A 19,842-nucleotide genomic window follows, 5' to 3' on the forward strand; every position below is an offset into this window, starting at 1 on the left:
AACTAGCTGAGCTTTAACTAGTTGAAGCCACAGGCTAGATTCTTATTTGAAATCAGTACCAATTCACTGCAAGCAAGTCCAGCTGAAAGCCTGCCCCTTTAAATTCAGGCAACACAATTCATTACAGCCATGTTAGCGCTCTGTGAAGCTGGAGGAGCACTAATCTGACATTTAAAAACCCTCCAATTTTCTGTAAGGGGAACATATTCCATCTTCCAGTGATCAAGTCACTGGAGCTATGCTGGCATACATCAGCAGATGTTCTGGTTCTTTTTCTTCTGGGATACTTTTTGTGTATCAGGAATAAATGTTGCTCTATTCTCTGTTTCCCACTGTCTTTTCCTAGTGTATAAACTAGGTGAGAAGAGAGCATTAAACCACATGTCTTTCTCTAGACAGTGTGATCCTCATTTGAGTCTCCCTTTTGTAATTCAGTATTCTAGGTACCAAGGGTTGCTGAGTTGAAAAGGAGGATAGATGTCACTCCTTTCTCCCCTGGTTTCCCTGGGCAGAATGAGGGGATCACAGAACTTGCATAGAAAAATCCCTGTAAGCACAAACAATGTGGCTATAACAGTCTCACTCTGCACTGAGCCTGGTTTAACCAACACCTTCTGTTAGCATGAAAAGGACTAAATGGATAGAATAATGAATAATGTCTCTTTCTTCCATAACAAAGAGGGCAATTTCACACAAATAAAAAGCAGAAGAGTAGTAGATATGCTTGCTAGGAACACCACCTTATTCCCTTAGTATGAGCACCAGGACACATCCTGGAAATACAGACAGCCTGTGAAAGTTGTAGGTACCACTGTACTTCCCATGGGACTGGAGGTGGGACACCGGCCTTCTACATGTGTATCAATCTGTGGGAGCACCACAGAGACATGTGCAGGAGATGTAAAAGGGAGTAACAACAGGAAAGGTGCCTGGCCCCAAAGGAAGTTGAATCCAACAACCCAGGAGATTTGCACTAATGGAATGCTGTTGAACTGAATGTCAGCCTGAGCAGGTTTCTTTTGCTTCTAAACACTAGGTTTGTTGAGAGGAAACACAGAAAAACTCTCCCAAGCCCATTCCTTATTGCTATGTATATAATGATGCATTTATGCACCCAGACCCTCCCTTCTCTTTGGAAAAGCTGAGCTCAGCTTCCCCTTCTCACAGCACATTGCAATTCATCTGTTTCACTGTAGACTCTGAGGGTGGAAGTAGCAATGCTTTTCTTCTGGTGTTTTGTCTCCATGTTCTTCTTCTGGAAGCTGGCAGCTATAAGTCTCTTCTCTGTGGTGTGACAGTTGTGGAGCCATCGGCTGCTTAGGGAAGATATGTTCCAGATCTGCAGTGAGAATAAGCAAAAGCCCTTCCACATTCAAGAAGTCTTCATACATGACAGTTAGCTGCCCATTACCTTTATCAGTACAGTCCCTCTCTGAGGAAAGGACAAAGATACATGCCCAAAAATCAGAGTAAATATGTATTTACTCTATTTATTCAACTCAGTTTACTCCATTCTGACACACTGTCCACCACTGAAAAGCCACACACAAGCCCACAACAGTGCACTTACCATCAGCTGCATGGTATTTTTCTTTCTTCAGTGACCATATGCAGAAATGCAAGATGAAGGTCAGCAAGATGAGAACAAACAGAGCCACTGCAGTCAGGATGGCCAGGATGGTGGTAGAGAGAGAGTCAATTGTGATGGGACCTGCAGGTAAATGTATTTAATAAAGATTAGGAAGAATAATCTTTGCCCAGGTCAACAATTCTATCTATATTAATATTACAAGAAACACAACAGCTCTGTACAGTACCTATGAAGCAAGTCATCAACTGAAGCAGTGTAAAGAAACATTATAAGCTCAAAGAAATCAAATCATTGTGAGAAAGTACCTTGTTCCAGCTCCTTAGGAAGCAAACCACATACTGCATTATGTGTACTGTTTCCTTGCTTGACTGTTAGAAACCCAGAGCTTTCACAACTAAAAGAAGAGAAAAAAGTCACATTTAGAATGTCCCTGCCTTGCCCTTCATTCCTCTCCAGCCTTTCTCTTGGCTCCCCCATTCTTTCTTCCCTTCACTCTTTCTTTTTTTGCCTTTTTATAGCAGTGCAGGTAAAGTTATGGCTGCTCCTCAGTAAGACAACACTCCATTACAATTGCTTACATACCTACTTTCTTAGTCCCTTGTTTCAAGTGATGCATGTTTTTGCATCACTTTGAGCTGGGCTTGGAAGCAAGTCGAATACACAGGAGTTTGTCTTAAACTCTGCTTTGAGAGCAACAATTTATAGAGCCAAAGAAGAAAGACATATCATATATTGCTGAATTTAAAACCCTCAGTCACATCAGTGATCTCTTCTTTGATCACATTTTGTTTTCTAATTTAAGTATTAGAGAGTTTTATCATGCATTTCTCTAAAGAGGAAAAGCACCAATAAATACATACTCCGTCCAATTACGGCACCAGCCATTCTTCACATTAGAATAGGTTCCCATCTCACATGGTTTACATCTGAATGTGAAGTCTATATTCCCTATGCAAAAAGAGAACATGAATTATTAGTGGTCAGTGCCTTTATCAAAGACGGGGATGCAACAGATTAGAGCACAACGCACTTCCTCTGCACTCTTTCTGCATTATGAATCAGCCCCCTGGACAAAAACATAAGCAGTTCTTGCCATCTTTATGTTTAGGAAATATATGGGCAGATCCCTTGCAGGATTGGTACAGAACAGTCTGATCTGACAGCAGAGGGTGTAAAGATGAGAGGCAACACAGAGTAAAAGTCTTCTACTACAGTTCGAGAAGCTTGGAAGCAATACTGAAGGTCTGAGTGTGAAAGTCTCAAATTTAAGAAGGGAAGAGCTATAAAACACGAAAGCAAGGGGTTTAGTCACAGAGACCACAGTATAAATGCCATTTCTCTCTGCATCACAAGCCTTTCCAAAAGCAGGTTCTAGTAAATGAAGGAAGCTGCTGCTCAGCAGCCATTTATATTGAACTCTACGTTTCAGAGTCGTTAGTGTTTCTGTTAGTTACCAAGCTTCACCAGCTCCTCTCCCGCTGCACACTCAGGCAGTTTCTGGCAGTAGAGACATGCTTTGTCAACACAGCTGTATCCCTGACGACATCTGCAGTCATGGTCCTGGGTATTTTGACATGTGCTGTTGTCTTCTATGAAGAAGAAAGGAATTAAGATTTGTCTTTGTCATCGAGGCCAGAAATTAACTTCAGCGTTTGTCTTACTGGCTTGACACAGGTGAAGCAGCTCCTTAGTGTGCTGTGGTGGAAAAAGCAGGTACCAGAAAGGTGTGACTCCCATGCATAGTGGATAAAGTTTAGAGTACTCAAATTCAGCATCACTCAGATTCTTACACCATGATTACCTGACTTACCCTTCTCTCCCATCTGGAATACCAGCATAGGTCATGGTAGACAGAAGTAAGGCAGCAGGTTTGCTTTACTACAGCATTTAGACACTGTGAGATGAGGAGGGCACTGTTAGTGCCCCAAAGCATTACACATTAACTATCCATGCAGTCAGCTCTCAGAACACTGCTAGAGCTCTTTACAGTTAGGCACAGCCATCTTAGAGGAAGGATGCTCAAAAGATCCTTGGTCAGTGAAGCTAGAGCTCCTTTCCCATGTCTTTCCTAACAACAGCAGCTGCTTCCTATAGTCTGTTGGCAGAAGTGGGCCTAAATCCAAGCTATAAAGCCAGAACCCTTCCCACCCTTTGTCCTTCTATTTCTAGAGGAGTTCTGACTTTTGCCTGCACTCAAAATATCATCTCTAATTCTGACAGGCTCCTGGGCTCCTGAAAGCAAAGACTGATTATATATACAGATCCCATCAGTAAACAGCATCAAGCATTCCTTCAGGCAGTTGGAGACCAGCTAAGGAAAAGTGCTGCTCAGCCAGGAAACTGTATAACCTTAAAGAAAGAAAAAAGCAGATGGAAATGCCAGCTAGTTCATTAGTGTGCTAAAAAACCCACACTGAGGAGCACAGAGCAATCAAAGACAGTTTCCTGAGGTGGGCGATGGAATATACAGTACAGGGCCACCAGGGAACTGCCTACATCTTCCTGTGCCAACTGGCCTCCTCTTACTGTCCTTCAAAACCTGAAGTTTGGCAACATGGAAACAGCTTGGGGCTGCTTCTCTCTGTGTATTGCCAGTGGGTGAGCCTGGTGTTGATCTCACCAAGCAATGACTTACTTCCCTCATGCTGGGTGACATTATCTGAGTGGGAAGGGAAATACTCCATGCTACTGAGGACTCTGTAGCTCTTCACCTATTTGTTGCTCATGGTCACAAACCCCACGTGTCCACTCACTGCTTCCACAGAGAACTCAATGTCCTTGTGGATTAAGGCAAATATATTGAAGCTACTAATAGGTGGGATGCTGACTCTTACTTCAGCATCAATGAAAGATGTAACTTCTGAGCTGCTCCTGTTTGCTGACCTGCAGGACAACAGCATTACCACACTAGCTAGAAAGGCTTCCAGCAACTCTTGAGTTGGGACAAATGGAAAAGGAAGGAGCATTCTTCGCTGTAGGTCATGCAGCCCTAATCTCACTTAAAATTACAGCCAAGGGAGAATCCATGACCACCATCCACCACCATCCTAAGATCAGGCAGAGATACAAGTCAGAACAAACTGTTGAAACAAATGATCACCTGAGACTTTGGCTGTGCATCCACTTCTGGGACACGCACAGGTCAGCAGAATGGAAGGACTGAAGTGGGATGCTTCGTACTCTTTAGGACCACAAATTGCAAAGGGCAGCCTTACAGAGAGCAGCACTCCCTGTGTTCCTTCTGAAGTCTAAATGGCCCAAACACTGAAACCATGCTTGAATGGCTCAGATTCAGAGTTAGGTGAACTCCTTCTTTCCTTGTGGGCAAAACCAGCCCACAGAAACTTAACTTTCAATTTCTCACTACAGAATAGCAAGTATAGGCATGTTTTAAATCTGAAACCTGAGTCCACTCTGAAGTTTATAGCTAAGGCACGTTATGAATTTAGGGGGCAGAGGGAAGTCCTTGCCATTTTGTTTTGCATATACAATTACTCAAGATACATCCACATACACGTTCCCCACACTATTACCTTGTTGACGTATTACTGATGAACAGAAAGAGGACAGACACATCATTCCCTTACCTGTGTTTGAGATGCATTTGGGGCAGCATTTCTTTTCACCTTTACTGATGACTCGCAGTTCACCATCACTGCAAGGTGTTGCCAGGATTTGCTGTGTCCACTGCCATAGGCACATCAGCACCAGGAAGCAAGCTCGAACCTTGAGATGATCACTTGTCTGCTCAGCCATATCTTGAGCTATACAACCCAAAAGCACACAGGGATGAGCTTGTGTCAGGACTTCCCTGCCAAAGCACTCTTCCCCCTGACACTGTGGGTAGACACTGTGCTTTTTGTGGCTGCACTCTTCCTGTTTCTTCAGGGGCGGGGAAAAGATTTTGCTTGATGTCATCAAAGTCTTAAAAAAGCAGGACTAAGCAACCATGCACCAGTGTCTCCATTAGGGGAGCAGCAGGTTAAGAGCAAGATGTAGCATCACATAATCCCATTTTCAAAGGATTTTGCAAGTTGATATACACCTGAAAATTAAAGCAAATTAAATCAGTATGTGAATGTCAGCACTCTCAGACTATTTCATTCTGACTTACAGCTCATAGAATGGTTTGGACTGGAAAGGACCTTGACGCTCATCAGGCAGGGACACCTTCCACTAGGGCAGGTTGCTCCAAGCCCCTGTGTCCAACCTGGCCTTGAACACTGCCAGGGATGGGGCAGCCACAGCTTCCAAATCAAATCTAATTCCTAATCCAGTTCTTGACCTCATGAATTTTGAAACATTCAGGGATTTAACTATGTAACTGTATATATAACAGTCTTTAAATTGAAAGAGGGGAGATTTAGATTAGATGTTAGGAAGAAATTCTTCCCTGTGAGGGTGGTGAGGCCCTGGCACAGATTGTCCAGAGAAGCCATGGCTGTCCCATCCCTCCTGATGCCTGAATTTCCTCATCTTTCCAAGTACAGCATTAGCAACAGCTGAGCCCATGTCTATCAGAAGGGACAAGGACAGCGCAGTCATTCCAGATAGAAGAATTTGCCATTCCTCCAAAGCTCAGAGATGTACATTAATAACTAGCACTGCCCAAATACCCAATATGAACATTAATCAGATTTCTGCTCAGCATTGAGAACACAGCAACAGAGAAGGGAGCTCTAAAGGGCCAAAGGACACAACTGGCAGGTGGCACACAAGGGAACCCTATGCAGGCACTTAGTGCATGTGATACCTGATACCTGGTGTTTATCAGAGTAGGAACTAACAATTTATTTCCTTCTGCCTTTTTTCAACCCTGTTTTTCTTCTGTCTCTGCATGTTTTCATTCTTGTTCAAGCATTAGTCGCGCACAGATACTGCCAGATGATGGAACATTTACAGTCAGATCACAGATAATAGTTGTACATGCCAAGTCTAAATCTCTAAAGTCAGCAGTGACCTTTCAGAAACAACCTGACTATCTGGCTTTAAAATCTTTGGGTTTTTTCTACAGCTAATCTCACCTGTCTCTGACGTAAGGTAGTGACATTTCATGTCAATCTTCTTCTTGTTCAGTCCTGTGTGCGACGTGTATCACTGCTGGCAGGTTCCATGCTGCTGCCTGTCTTCAACACTATAATCCCAAGGGTTAAAAGGCCACTGAAAGCAATGTGGTCTTCAGAGTTGTTTGAGTACATATATCTTGAAGTGCTTTCTCCTTTGCATGGACAGGAAGACACAGCAGAGTCTGAAAAAGGCAAAGAGAAGACCATGGAGCTGAGGTGTTCAGAAATGCCTCAGGGTTCAGAGTCCCCACTTATCACTAAAAAGGAGTACCCAAACTGTGTCTTTGAAGAAAGACTCTGCAAGGGGTTGTACTGGCATTCTTCCACCCACTGGAGTGCACCAATGTGGCAGCTTGCACCTCTTGCCTTCAGAGTACAAACTCCTACAAATATCTGCAGATCAGGCTGTGTATTCTACTTTTGACCACCTTAACAACATCCAGCCATGAGCTGAACATTATGCACATTGCCTCATTTCAGTTCCCTTTTTGCTTGGAGCAACTGAACCCATCAGTTTCTCTGTCCTGATTACCAACCTTCTGAAAAGAAGAAGACAAAAAGAGCATAACCACTTCCCAAAACAAATCATTAATTCACAGAAGTCCAGTGGCTTTACTGACACTCCGCAGACTCAACATCATTCATGAGAAACCTTTGTTACCAGGGAGAGGATTTGGTTTCCTGAGGCTGCATGCTCAGATTTTGCTGATTACCCATAACAGGTGACCAAAGGAGCCATGCAGTTCTACTAGCAAGAGGTTCACATGAATTCTATGTCATTTCTGAATGACTAATGATGTTTGGTAAACTGATGTATAAACTGCCTTGTAAGCTCCAGCTTGCAAATCATTTCCACTCTGCTTACAGAAGACTTCATTGCTAGCTACAAGATTCATGTTCTGTTGTATAAAACTTGTCTATGTTCTTGAGAAACAATGGTCACTCAGTCTTTACTTAAAAGATTACTCAATCTTTACCATGACACCTAGAAGAGTTACACACCATGATCTGCCACAGCAGGGGTGCAGATTGGTACTACAACGGGCATATGGCAAGGCTGGTGCCTGAGGGCATCAGCCATCCTGAAGGATACCACATAAGTAGTGCAGCTCACATAGGACTATCAAAAGACTGGGGTAAAAAAACCCCTTAAGGACAAATGATTTATCTGCACCCTGAAACTAGAAGACAAAGTTGTTGTGTTCCTTCCCGCTCTGCCGACATTTAGGCCAGACTTGAGGTTTTGCAGTGAGTAGGACTGCCTACCCTGTGGGCCCATAGAGTATTTGCAGTCCCTCAACCTGCCCCTATTTGGCACACAGGCAGAATTACTGCCCTGCAAACCTGACACAGGTAGGGCTGGGTCCACTACAGTCAAACAACATGGCAAAGACATAGGTCATTCATGCAGTGCCACATGTGGGCTCCCAAGGCAAGTCATTCTCACCCTGAAACAGTGATGGCTTTGCAAGGAGGCCTGGATCCTTCTCCAAGCAGTGCTAAGGATGCTGCACCATGCACTTGACAGCTCTGCACTGGTCTGTCAAATGAGGCTCAGTCACCTCTTAGCTGTTTGCAGAGCTTGGCTGCCAAAATGGTGACTCCTCGCAGACAACCCCAGTGGCACAGGGGCCAGGCAGCAGCATAACTGACGTTTCAGAGATGGAACCAAACCAGACAAAGGCAAAACCACCAACTCCCTGACACTACCAACCTGTGTATTTCCTTGCCAGCTTCAACACCAGGCATGCCTGTCAGTGGCTGTGACCTTTCTAGTCTCTCATGGCAAATCTGAGTCACTTTGATGCGCTTTAAGGCACAGGAAAATGTGAAGAGAAAATGCAGGAGATGAAAGATCCGGGCTAGTCACAGTAGAGGAAACTTGCCATGTATGTGCAGAGGAAAACCAAAAAACCAAAAAAGATGAAGGAGGAAATGAACATAAAAAGCACAAACTTACAGACCTGTGGTTTGTCTTTAACTGTAATAACTACTGAAACACGAAATACATGCTAACTACCATACATGCAGTCTGAAAGGAGTGCTCAAGAACTCCAAACCCAGCTCATTTATGTATTTTTTCCCCACTATGGCTCTCAAATACTATCTGTTCTTGTCTTAATCCTTCTCCAAAACTGAATGCAGCAAAGCAATAAGCAAACCAAACCTCCGTGTTGAACAAATAGCCTTTTGAAAACTCCAGGCAGCCATATGTGATAGTCTCCCAGGTAAGAGAAAAAATACTGTAGACAGAAATGCTGAAGACTATAGGGGTTGGGTTTTTGTTCGGTTTTCCTCCCATTTCATTGTGGCCATCTGACCTAACCTCTGTCTCTTAAGTAATTCCAAGGAGACAGTGTAAGGGGCTGGCCCTGTGGCCTGTAAACTCATAGCTAGTGCAGTTGAAATGAACTTATTCAGGAAATAGAGTTATTTCTCTATTACACCAAATTCAGGTGTTATCCTCACCCAGAAATATGAAAGGAATTATCAGTCAGTTTTACAGATGGTTCTGAAAACCATCAGCGGCCCAAATTTGTCAACAACATCCATGCAGACAGTGTGACATGTGCTTAAGTGACCTCCTGAATCAGGCTCTATGGCAACCAAGATGCTTTTAATTCACATACCACCAAGTATTCATATTGCCAACACAGGTCACAGTAAAACCAGAGTTACCATTGGTTTGCAGAATAAAAGAACTGACACCTCAAGCCTACTGCACTACACTGCAAAACATTTCCAGTACAGCCCTATCTTTACCAGCTTAGATGAAGCTGCACAACTCTGACTGTGTCTCTCTCAAGTGCCTGAAAAACATCTGAATGGTTCAAAAATAGGAACTTACTTCATGACACGGGCACATACCTTTGAGAGGGGAAAGTTTCATTTATGGCAAGTAGGAAGACAAGTGTGGGCAGGAAGTAGCACCACGCTGTTCAAGATTCTCTGCCTGTTTTTAACTACTTCCTGCCATTTTAGGAAGAATTGGAACACACTCCAAGCAAGTTTTGCACAGAAGAATAACAAGTCTGAACATGACAATTAAATCAACACCATTATTCCTTTATTTAGGGTGAAATATCTACATTAGTTTATTTGAACCTGCAATCTACCAGCACCCACATCCTCAAAAATAATTAAATCGTAAATGCCTCCAATCCTATCAAGTGGTATTATGGTTCAACTCTACTGACAGGATTATACATCTTGGCACAGGGACTGGATGCAGTTCTACAGCAGCACAGCCTGGCTCCCAATAGCACAAAAGCCAGCAATTCCAGCCTGGGTTGACTTGCTGTCACAGGATCAAGCCACACTGCACTGTCTGCCCATTTCCCAAAGGCTGATGAGCAAATGCAATGTGTCTCAGCTACCCTGCCTCTGCTGTGTGCTTGAGGGCCAGTAACGGTTCCTTCTTCAGCCAGAGGGAACGCATGCCCTGGTTTGCAGGAAATCTCCCCATTTCCTGATGAGATGGTAGGGAGGCACAAGAACACAGTGCACTCAGACATCTTCCTGTGCAGCTGAGCCAGAGGGCAGGAAACAAGTGAGATTCTTGGAATGAGCTGATAAGCCCACACCACAGAGGGGCTCCGCTGCCAACAGCTCATCTGTTCCTGTGGGCTGCATTTCCATCACGTAACCCACAGCCTCAGGTGGCTCAGTAGTTATCTGCACCTTGCTCAGTTACGAGCATAACACGAGCTTTATGGTCTCTGAAGTGCAGCCTACAAACCTGATAAGCATCATTTCTGAGAATGTGATGGGTGTTCCTTGGAATGCATCTCTCTGATTTATCCACTGCATGTTGCCATTCAACTCACTGCAAGATGACAGCATTAAGGACACAGCACACTTTCAAAGATCTCTACATTCACCACAGGGGCTCTGCGTTACGAAGGGGCTGAGCATTATCATCTTGAACATCCCAGCAACATTCAGCTCTGCCACCTGGCCAGATTACAGAGGAAACCACTACATACAGCATTTCAAAGGCAGTGTAGAACTCAAACCCTGCTCAGCCACTGGACTGACTTGCACACACCACAATTATACACAGTGTAGTAACTTTTTGCTCATCTGTACTCTCCAATCACACACAAACATGCACTTCTAGCTGGTAATACCATTTATTTCAAGAAGTCGCTATCACACTTTGTATATAATACAAATGTTTATATACACTGTATATGCATTTCAAAATAGGAAATATTGCTAAGTATACCATATGTATAACATATAAGAATACATAAGTTTAACAACATGTTTGTAGACACCAGTTGTATTCTTGAATACATTTTCTGCTGCATATTTTGGCATATGCTTTGGTCCTGTGTGTATATAAAATACCTGTATTCGGTGAGTACTCCGCCTTTCCTCCTATTTTGAGCAACTTTACACTACTAATGTTCTCATCAAAAATTACCATTCCCTTTGCCTTCTGGTGATCCACATATTCTACTTTATACACACATGAAGATTTCCATGGAGATTTCCAAACACTTGGAGATCTGGAGCTACTTGGTGATCATGAGAAATTCCATTTGTTGGGAGGGCAGTGGGGATGCTGCTCAATATGTTAACATGACATTTTCTCAGTGGGTGTTTGAAGAAATGCAGGGAAGAAAGAAGTGGCATTGAGCAGGCATCTCTCAATAGTCACTCAACAGCTAGCACCAGGATTGTGGTGTTACTCCACCTGACCAAAAGAAATAACCTGAAGAAATGGAAGCTAAAAGGAAGCTGGCGAGGTTCATCAGGGGAGATTCTTCACCTAATGTAAGAAAAGTTCATTTGGGAACCAAACTGAAACACTGCAGATACCTGTACTGAGAAAAGAGAGACGGGCTCTGCTTAAGCATCTCAGAGCTATAAGACAAGATATAAGTTCAGTTATAAGGCAGGTCTTTGGCTTTCCCTGTTTTCTGTCTGCTCAAGGATCAGCTCTTACAGCTTCCTCAATACTTTATTCAATTCAAAGACAACTCCCTGTCCTTACATACAGAACTGGCTCAAAATGCAGAGAGAACTATAGCCACTCAGTCCTGGCAATAGGGATGCTGTGCACAGGATCTGTCCAAGAGAAAGAATCATCATTCCACCAAGAACAGCTACTCCCACAGCTCCTAACACCAAATGGGCACTCAACGAGCCCCAGAGGAACTAAAGTACAGCTAAACAGGACATCCCCTCCACATCCAGCCACAGAACACTGACACATCATGTGCTACTACAGTCCATCGGCTCAGAAGCACAGGAAACAGTAACAGAACGTGGAGTCAGTTTTTGATGAGACTAGAATTGAAGTCAATTTGCTCTTCCTGGATAGGAAGTCGGAAGCTGTTTTCTTCTGAAAGACAGGTAATAAAACATAAAATACAATAAATAAGTGTTCAGAGCAGAAAGGGCAGGGAAAGAGAAGCCAGGGACTTTCCTAGTTTCATGGATGGTGAGGCACCTACAGATGATATTTGGGTCAGCACCTGTCTTTCCAGTCAGAGCTAGGAAACATCAAGTGTCGGGAACAGTGAAAATACACTTTACCATTACTCTATGAATGGAACATGAGGCAGCTGTGGGCTGACTCAAGAGCTAAACTGCTGCTTGATTCTGAATACAGAGGTCAGCTCTTCTCAGTCAAGCCTTTCTTCTGTTTGCAGGAGATACTTTAAGGCAGTTCATTTCTGTGTCGGCAAAAGATTTCACAATATGCTCTTCTAAAGTCTGTTGATTCTGGATCTTCTCTGTACTGAATAGAATTTCCTGCACAAAATCATTACACTATTTTTGCAGGGACTAAGGGCTGGCTTAGAAAGCTGGGAAGAGCTAAAAACAGAGAAAGAATCCTTCTGCATGACAACAAGCAAGGGAATCCATGCTCTATAAGAATACAAAATTGAAACACTTTGACATTCAGTGTGTAAGGACTACATTGATGATCAACTACTGTTGGATGTCACTGTGCTACTTGGTCAGGTAACTTCATTATGACTGAAACAATTAGCAAAGCTCAAACAGAGGGCCCTGACTATTCTCTTTCCTATACATTTTTCCACATAAAAAGAAACTGACCTTTATGGTTGTTTCTATGAGGTCTCCTCTTGGTCCCCTTTTTGGCTGCTTGGATAATCAACAGGAGGATGGACATTCCACTCACCATCAGCAATATCAGACAAATAAAGATAAGTGATACAGACCCTGGAAGAAAAACAGAAGAACACCACACTAAGAAAGACTCATGGCTCTAATTGGAGTTCCCATGGCTTCCCAGATTCAAAAGGAACCTAGATGTCCAGAAGTACCCCTGAACCACACAGCCTACACAAAATCCCAGCTGTCAAGCTGACTGGGAAGTAACATGAAAACCTGTGTGTCTCACTGAAGACTGTATAAAATACAGATATAGCATCTGAGAAAGAGTGTGATTTCATTTCCATTAAATACCTGGCAAGCTCTAGTGATGAGAGACTACACTTGGTCATTCCCTCTCCTTACCCCAGTTAGTCTCCATGGGGCTGTTTGTATCCGAACAAATGGAAGGAATCAGGCTGGGTCTGGATGGTGAGAACACTGCTGTTGATGTATTATTCTTGTGGTGTGTGGTGGAAAGGTTCAAAGCAGGTGTTGTACTCTGAGAGGCGGCTGCCTGTGTGACCTGGCTGCTGCAAACAGCATCATCTGTTTTCGTCCCTGGTCGAAGAGTCCTTTTCCCAAGAAGGCTGCAGCTAAAGATGTAAGATAAACCAGTGTTATTTTCAAACAGTTGTAGTAATGACTTTAATGCAGGTTTTCTCGACACATCATGATTTGGGCAGCAACTGCTATAGAAGTAAACTGAAAGTAACCGTAGTATGCTGCTCTGAACATACTGGATCAGTGATACATACTTGGTCCAAGGTTGACACTTCTCATAACCCCCTATGGAATAAGACCCTTCAGGACACGGTAAGCATTCTAGAAAAAAAAGAAAGAGGCAGAATTTGAGGTCAGTCAACAACGTAATTGTACGACAGCTACACAGCAACTACACTTAACAGCTCATACTAGTAGTCTAGCTTATAGACCAGAGCCAAGAAAACCCACACAGCCTCTAAAATCTATAGCCACTGAGTCAGAAGTAACACAACACACTCAGTGGTTCATTTTAGTCTTCAACAGGCAGGGTTTCCTGATCTCTCTACTGACTGATTATGGATATTAACAAGGAGAGCATTAAGCTTTCTGACAGCTCAGGAATCACAGAGCAACAGTCTGCACAACCATCCTGCTGTAACACTCGTGTGGAGATACCAATGAGACAAATGACAATAGCTTTTACATTAGAAATAACAACCTTCTTAAGTGGGAACAAGAGTTTGGAGTCTGACACACCACTAACTTACCATGTCTCAGTTTGCTTCTGGCATCTGGCATATAACCTGCCACACACCTGCAAATTCTGTCAGAGGTCTTCTCACACTTCTTCACCTCCACACTCCCCTTTCCTAGCAACAATGGAATAAAGGGCAAGTGAGAAACAAGAAGTTAAGGAATTAAATAACAGAATTATTCACTGTCTATCTGTTGTGTGCAGAAACAACTGCAGAGAATAGTTTATTAACTATTCTGAAGACACCAGTTTTCAGGCAGTACAAGCCTGCTTCTCTCTGAAGGCTCAACCATCAGCTATTGAAACGATAACCCAATTCTGGACTTGGCTGTCTCAAGTGACAGGCTTTACGGCATCACAAGCCTTGGAGGAGCATGCAAAGAAAAGAAAGTATAGGAAAACCTGATTGCTTCCCCAAAACCCAAAATCAAGTGCCCGCTATAAGCTGACTTACTAGTGTTGCAGACTGTACAAACGCGGCAGAACTCCAGATTGTGTTCACTACTGAAGTATTCATCTTTACAGGGGACACAGACTGTGTCTGTTGTTGAACTGCAGCGCTGGCTCATTTCTTCACCTAAAACAAGGACAAGGGAGCACTGATTACTAGCTGAAGGAAACACTCTTTGTTTTCATGCATTAGAATGGAAGAGTGCCCAGAAAGTAACAGTTCCACTTACAACTCTGGCGGAAAACATTCAGCAGATTTAGATATGCTGGAATCCCCCAAAGTTTTGACCCATTGCATCACTGCAAATTAAGCAGCTAAAAGGGGCTAGAAGGGCCTGATGACAGGCTTTTAGCATGGAAATATGTCTGATCTCCAATGTAATACAATGGCTTTAAGACCAACCCTACCTTCCTATGCAAGACAAATCACACAATTCAGCCCAGAGTAATCCCAAACAGGTACAGAAGATGGCAATGGACTGCTCAGGTTTGAAGTTAAAATTCATTAGCAAAGCAGCCAAGAATAAATGCTTGGAGAATTTCCTGCTGACATTCTGAAAGCCCATTAGGCACGAAAGAATGTGGTTGTATTTTAATCTGTATTGGCACCTAACAATATCAAAGATGTTACTAGCTCCATTTCATGAACAGCAAGACACAATGCAAGGCATTTGTTACCATTCCAGACAGTATGCATGTATCATAACAGGTATACAGAAATGAGCTCTGAGAGCTAGCACTAACAAATTCCAACCTGAATGATACTCAGTACTTACACGGAGGTTCAGATTAATGTGCTAGGATGACAAGGTCTGCGTGCCCAAACTGAAACAGCAAGTTACCAGTGGAGTTTGGAAAAGGTGTCAAGCGTGTTCCGCCTATCTTACTAGCTTCTCTCCATGCAGGAATGACAGACAGCTTTAATTACTTGGGGGTTTACAGTTGAGCTTAAATACATCCTTATTCTCACAGACCTTTCCTTTCATTTTGGTTCTCCATTTCCCCATTCTGCAGGTAACAATAAGCATCAAGTCTCTTGCTCACTCTGATTTTCTCTGTGTTTTAGTGAGTACTATCAATGGCAAAACACAGGAGGTTTTTACTGACTACAATACATACACTTCTATATCTTTATTCTCTACACAATCTGTGACGACACGTTTCCCCAACAACAGCAGACACAATCTACGCTCCCTCTAGGCACGTACATGTACCCTTCTTTTAATACAGTCAACACTGACAGTACTGCAAGTAATCTCTTCTGTTAAGAGGACTGTACCCCAAAAGCAGTATTACCTGTTAACTGTCGTCACTCTTCATCACCAAGTAATTTCTATACTGAAATCCCAACTATTACAGTATTTGAGGTTCGATATTTTGCATTTGTGCTTCTTAATGCTGCACTGCCATCAAAGATACTCAGGTTGTGGGGAAATACCATGCAAACCCCCAAATTCAGCCTCGTTCAGTTTCTACAAGAACAGAGGACGCTCACATTTCCTGTCAAGTTATGCTTTCCTAATCTCTGCTATGAATCAAGCGTATTTTTTTCCTTGAAAACCCACCAAGTCTTATGTAGCATAAACTTTGCTTCAAAAAAAAGCTTCAAAAACATGTGCACCAACAGAATTAACTACCTTAAGTTCTCCATTAGACAAGATTTCGGAGCTTCTTTATGCAACAGGTAAAAGACAGTAACAAATGCTCTTGAGAGCATTTATATAAAACATGAACATCTTTTCTCAGCTAATACTCCCACAATAAAATGCACCAGACTGACACATTAAGGAAGCAGTCACACAAAAGAAGTTAAAAGAACATGTATCTCTTCCAAAGAGGGTTCCTAAATTTACTATGTTATGGAAATAGTGTGTCAGTCTAGACTGATTGAAAGTCTCATCATCAAACGCTTTTTCTCCATGTTATGCTTCCTACATTTGAATGATATTTCTGTCAAGCTCTATTTTATTAACTGATAGCTATTATATTAAGCAAGTATAAGCAACATCCAGTCAAATCACTTACCAGGGGCACACTCGTTGCAGCATTTGTCACGAAAAGGGTATTGATGTTCTTTGCATTTCAATCCCAAGCAGTGGCTTATAGTGACTGCCAGCAGCAAGAACCAAATGGCAGAAAAACGGGAGCAAAATCTTACAGCTCCCATAATACTATTGTCCCAGCTAAATTCTGATAGCTGCAAACTCTTGGAGAAGAGATTCTAACTCACTGGTGATCAGAACAAGTTCATATGTCAGTTGCTCGGAAATTCCCAGCTTGTGTTCCACGCCCCCATCCTTTTTCCCACTCCAACCCCTCCCCTATCTATTTTTGGCAGTTCACGACTAAAATATACATAGGCAAAAAAGACAATATGGTGAATAGCATTTGGAAAGAGTTTCTATTTGTAGCTTTAAAACAGAGAGCCTTCAGCCAGGTACATACCTCTCTATGTAGAACAGAATTAAACACAGGCCTTGAATGCCAGGAGAGCTAAAGAGATGATCCATGTGACTGTAAAGAGGAGTATTAAAGCAATACAGAGGTAATGCCTGAAAACCTTCACAGATGAAAGCCACAGGTAAAATGAAACAGAGCCCACATGGGCTTCCTCCTTAAAAGGCAAAGCACAGACTTGCTCCCCTTGCTCTCACACTTAACAGTAGACCCGTAACTTTCACTGCTGCATAAAAAACCAACGTTGTTAATACTCTGTTGTTTCTCTTCTCAGGAAGAGTGTGGAATCACAAATTGTCAGTCATCTTGATACTGCCCTCAGGAGCTAGCAAAAGCTACAAAGAAGTATTTACAGTCTCGTTTTCAACTCAGTATCAGACATCCTGCATTGCCACTAAAGAAAAGGAAGCTCCAACTCCAAAACGGATACTTTTGGAGTCAGAGACACTATTTCCTCCCATGGAATTAAAGGTTCCAGCAGAGGCGTGCTGTATGACAGCAAAGGGTGCCATATTCACCCTTCTGATGTCCATTTTGTTCCACAGAAGCATGTTAACTCTGAAATACAAACCCCAGGCAGATTCTCCATCCAGCTGTGGGAGCCAGCAACAGGCTAGCAAAGGAGCACGCTGGCAATGCAGTCCTGCCCTCACCTACCACAGGCACATGGAGAAAGTAGTGATCACACTTGGAACTAGGGGTTTTAATCTTTCCAGGCTCACTACTAGAGTTTTACTCATTTGATCTTACTGATCTCAGATCTGAATTTTAGGTCTTCTAGTTCTAAGAGACCCAAGCAACTTCTATGAAAAGGCCCACGTTAACAAGACATCCTGCAGTGATGAAAGATGGTTTATTTACAGCAGTTAAACACAGCCAGACCCACTCTTCCCGCTGCAGGATTACACTCAATGCCATTTAAGTGGGTTTATACCTCATTACTCAAATCATTCCCTCAGCAATATTCAACCACATTTCCTCCCCCAGCAATCTTTCAGACTTTACCTAGTGAATAATTACTGACTTACTGAATTAGAACCTGAAAATGCAAACTGCTACGATGTTCACAAACAAGGTAAGGTTAAAAACTTGCACACATTTAAACTGAAAGCTCCCAAAACACTAGAGCAGTCATGATGACACATTGATATTTTTGTTATGGATACCTAAATACAAATTAAATGCTCACTTAATAAATCCCATCTTCAGAATTCAACCTTTATGTATGGCATCATTAAGTGTTACGAGGCTTGATATTGCCAGATCCCTTTATATGGCAGTATTATTCAAGTAAATAAGACAGGGAGAGAACACAGTGATTATCTCATAGCATTTCACATCTAGCACACTCCTTGGCTGGATTTTCACCAAAGCAAACTAACCCCTCCCAAATGCTGCCTGGCATTCCCACGGGGATCATGTGTATCACAGGCTGCTCTCAAAAGAGAGCCTTGATGCAGCTAGTTGGGTTGTAGGAGAGCATCACAGTAGTGACTTGAACCATGGTATGGGTCAGAAATAAGACCCTTTTCTGCTTTCATTTAATGTATCATTTTTTACTATAGATACTTGTTCTAGCTATTCTATACAAGCTTAAAGATGAAATGAAATCCATGAGATCATAGCCTTTGCATACCAAGTCCTATTAAGAGCAGGCAGATTATCTTTCTTCATGTACACAGGCAAAAAGCATGAAAGCACTCCTTAATAAAAGGCTTTAAAGAGAAAGCCACTGGATCCCTTAGGGATTACAGGCAAGTAAGGGTTTTCCGATGGGAAAGGACCCAGCAGAATCTGAAAAGGACTGAGTGCATATAAAACACTTGAAGGTTCTTTAAAAATAAGTCTATAGACAATCTGGAATAGTCTGAATTTCTAAGACAGGAACAAATTTCATGTACCTCCAAATCTCACCATGCAGCCCACTTTATCCTTACAGCTGTTAGTTGTGATCCTGATTTCTGGCAGAGAAAAACAAAACACGTTAAGGTGCAGAACTCCATGCATACACTAAAAAGGGGGGGGTTTGGCAGCTGTTCCTCAAGTTTCAGATTTATCAGCTTCAACAACACCATATACTTCAGTATTTTTGCAGTTGCTAGCTAAATACTGTGGTACCTTGTCTTTCCCAAGGGGTTCCATGCTCACCTTATAAGAAGATTAAGACTGTGCATGCATAATCTTTGCCTCAACTGACAAAGTTCCTCCTATTTCAGCTGCAAACTGGAATTTGCCGTGTGAGCAGCAAGTGTGACAAGACAGAACTTGTCCATTCAAATTACATCTAACTAACTGAACGAACAACTGGAGTAAAACCCAAGGATGCAGCCCAGACATTTATACAATTATCAACCAATATTGCTAAAACCTTTGTCTTGACTAGATTGTGAACAAAACGCTCGCAAAACTATGTTAACCTGTTTCATTTTGTTTAGTTTGAAAAAGTGCAGGTCACTGCATATTTTAACCAAGGCTTTATAAATAACAGCAAAGCAAAAGCTAGACTTTTTGCCAGTCAATCTAAACCAGCCCTCCCTATGACTTGTATTAAGCATCACATTTTTAGACATGGGTTTGTCTATATGAAAATCTCACTAACCTGCAACCAAGTGCACGTGGGGCGCTGGTAACAGGTGGACGGGAGCAGAGGCTGACTTACATGGCAGATGCTACGTAGGTTATCAGCAGGTTATCAGCTGAAACTATCCCATTTACCCAATCTTACAGTTCTTTCAAAAGTCTTATTTTGTACTCTGGAGAATTCCAGTTTTTCCTGTTCACTGACAAACCTAAACCCAGCAACATTTCCAAAGCACAGAGAAAAGTATTTAATGAGAAAAAGATAGAAGTATATAAAAAGACTCTGATACAAGCCATTTCACAAAAATAACCAAAAAAATCCAATA

The 19,842-nt window shown here is 42.5% G+C and overlaps 1 protein-coding gene across 7 annotated transcripts; it reads right to left on the minus strand.

The window, feature by feature from the left end:
• Window positions 1-987: 987 nt before the first annotated feature.
• TNFRSF4 (TNF receptor superfamily member 4) lies at window positions 988-19,087 on the minus strand. Of its 7 annotated transcripts, none has more exons than XM_061351480.1 (12): window positions 18,838-19,087; window positions 14,484-14,606; window positions 14,043-14,144; window positions 13,548-13,614; window positions 13,156-13,385; window positions 12,733-12,858; window positions 5,179-5,355; window positions 3,046-3,180; window positions 2,452-2,539; window positions 1,897-1,985; window positions 1,571-1,711; window positions 988-1,339 (listed from the first exon to the last, which is right to left on the minus strand). In XM_061351480.1, exons 1-12 carry the CDS (start codon window positions 18,941-18,943, stop codon window positions 1,188-1,190), a joined length of 1,536 nt encoding a protein of 511 aa, XP_061207464.1. In that variant the 5' UTR covers window positions 18,944-19,087; the 3' UTR covers window positions 988-1,187. The 7 variants fall into 7 exon arrangements, with proteins under 7 accessions (XP_061207464.1, XP_061207468.1, XP_061207465.1 ...); XM_061351484.1 differs by having other exon boundaries at window positions 14,480-14,606; window positions 18,838-18,919; XM_061351481.1 differs by lacking the exon at window positions 18,838-19,087 and adding an exon at window positions 16,925-17,471.
• Between the last annotated feature and the right edge of the window lie 755 nt (window positions 19,088-19,842).

The sequence above is a fragment of the Neopsephotus bourkii genome, unplaced genomic scaffold (assembly GCF_033783945.1).
Source record: "Neopsephotus bourkii isolate Nb327-2 ecotype Australia unplaced genomic scaffold, CSIRO-AGI_Nbou_v1 NB_593, whole genome shotgun sequence".
NCBI classification, from domain to species: Eukaryota; Metazoa; Chordata; class Aves; order Psittaciformes; family Psittacidae; genus Neopsephotus; species Neopsephotus bourkii.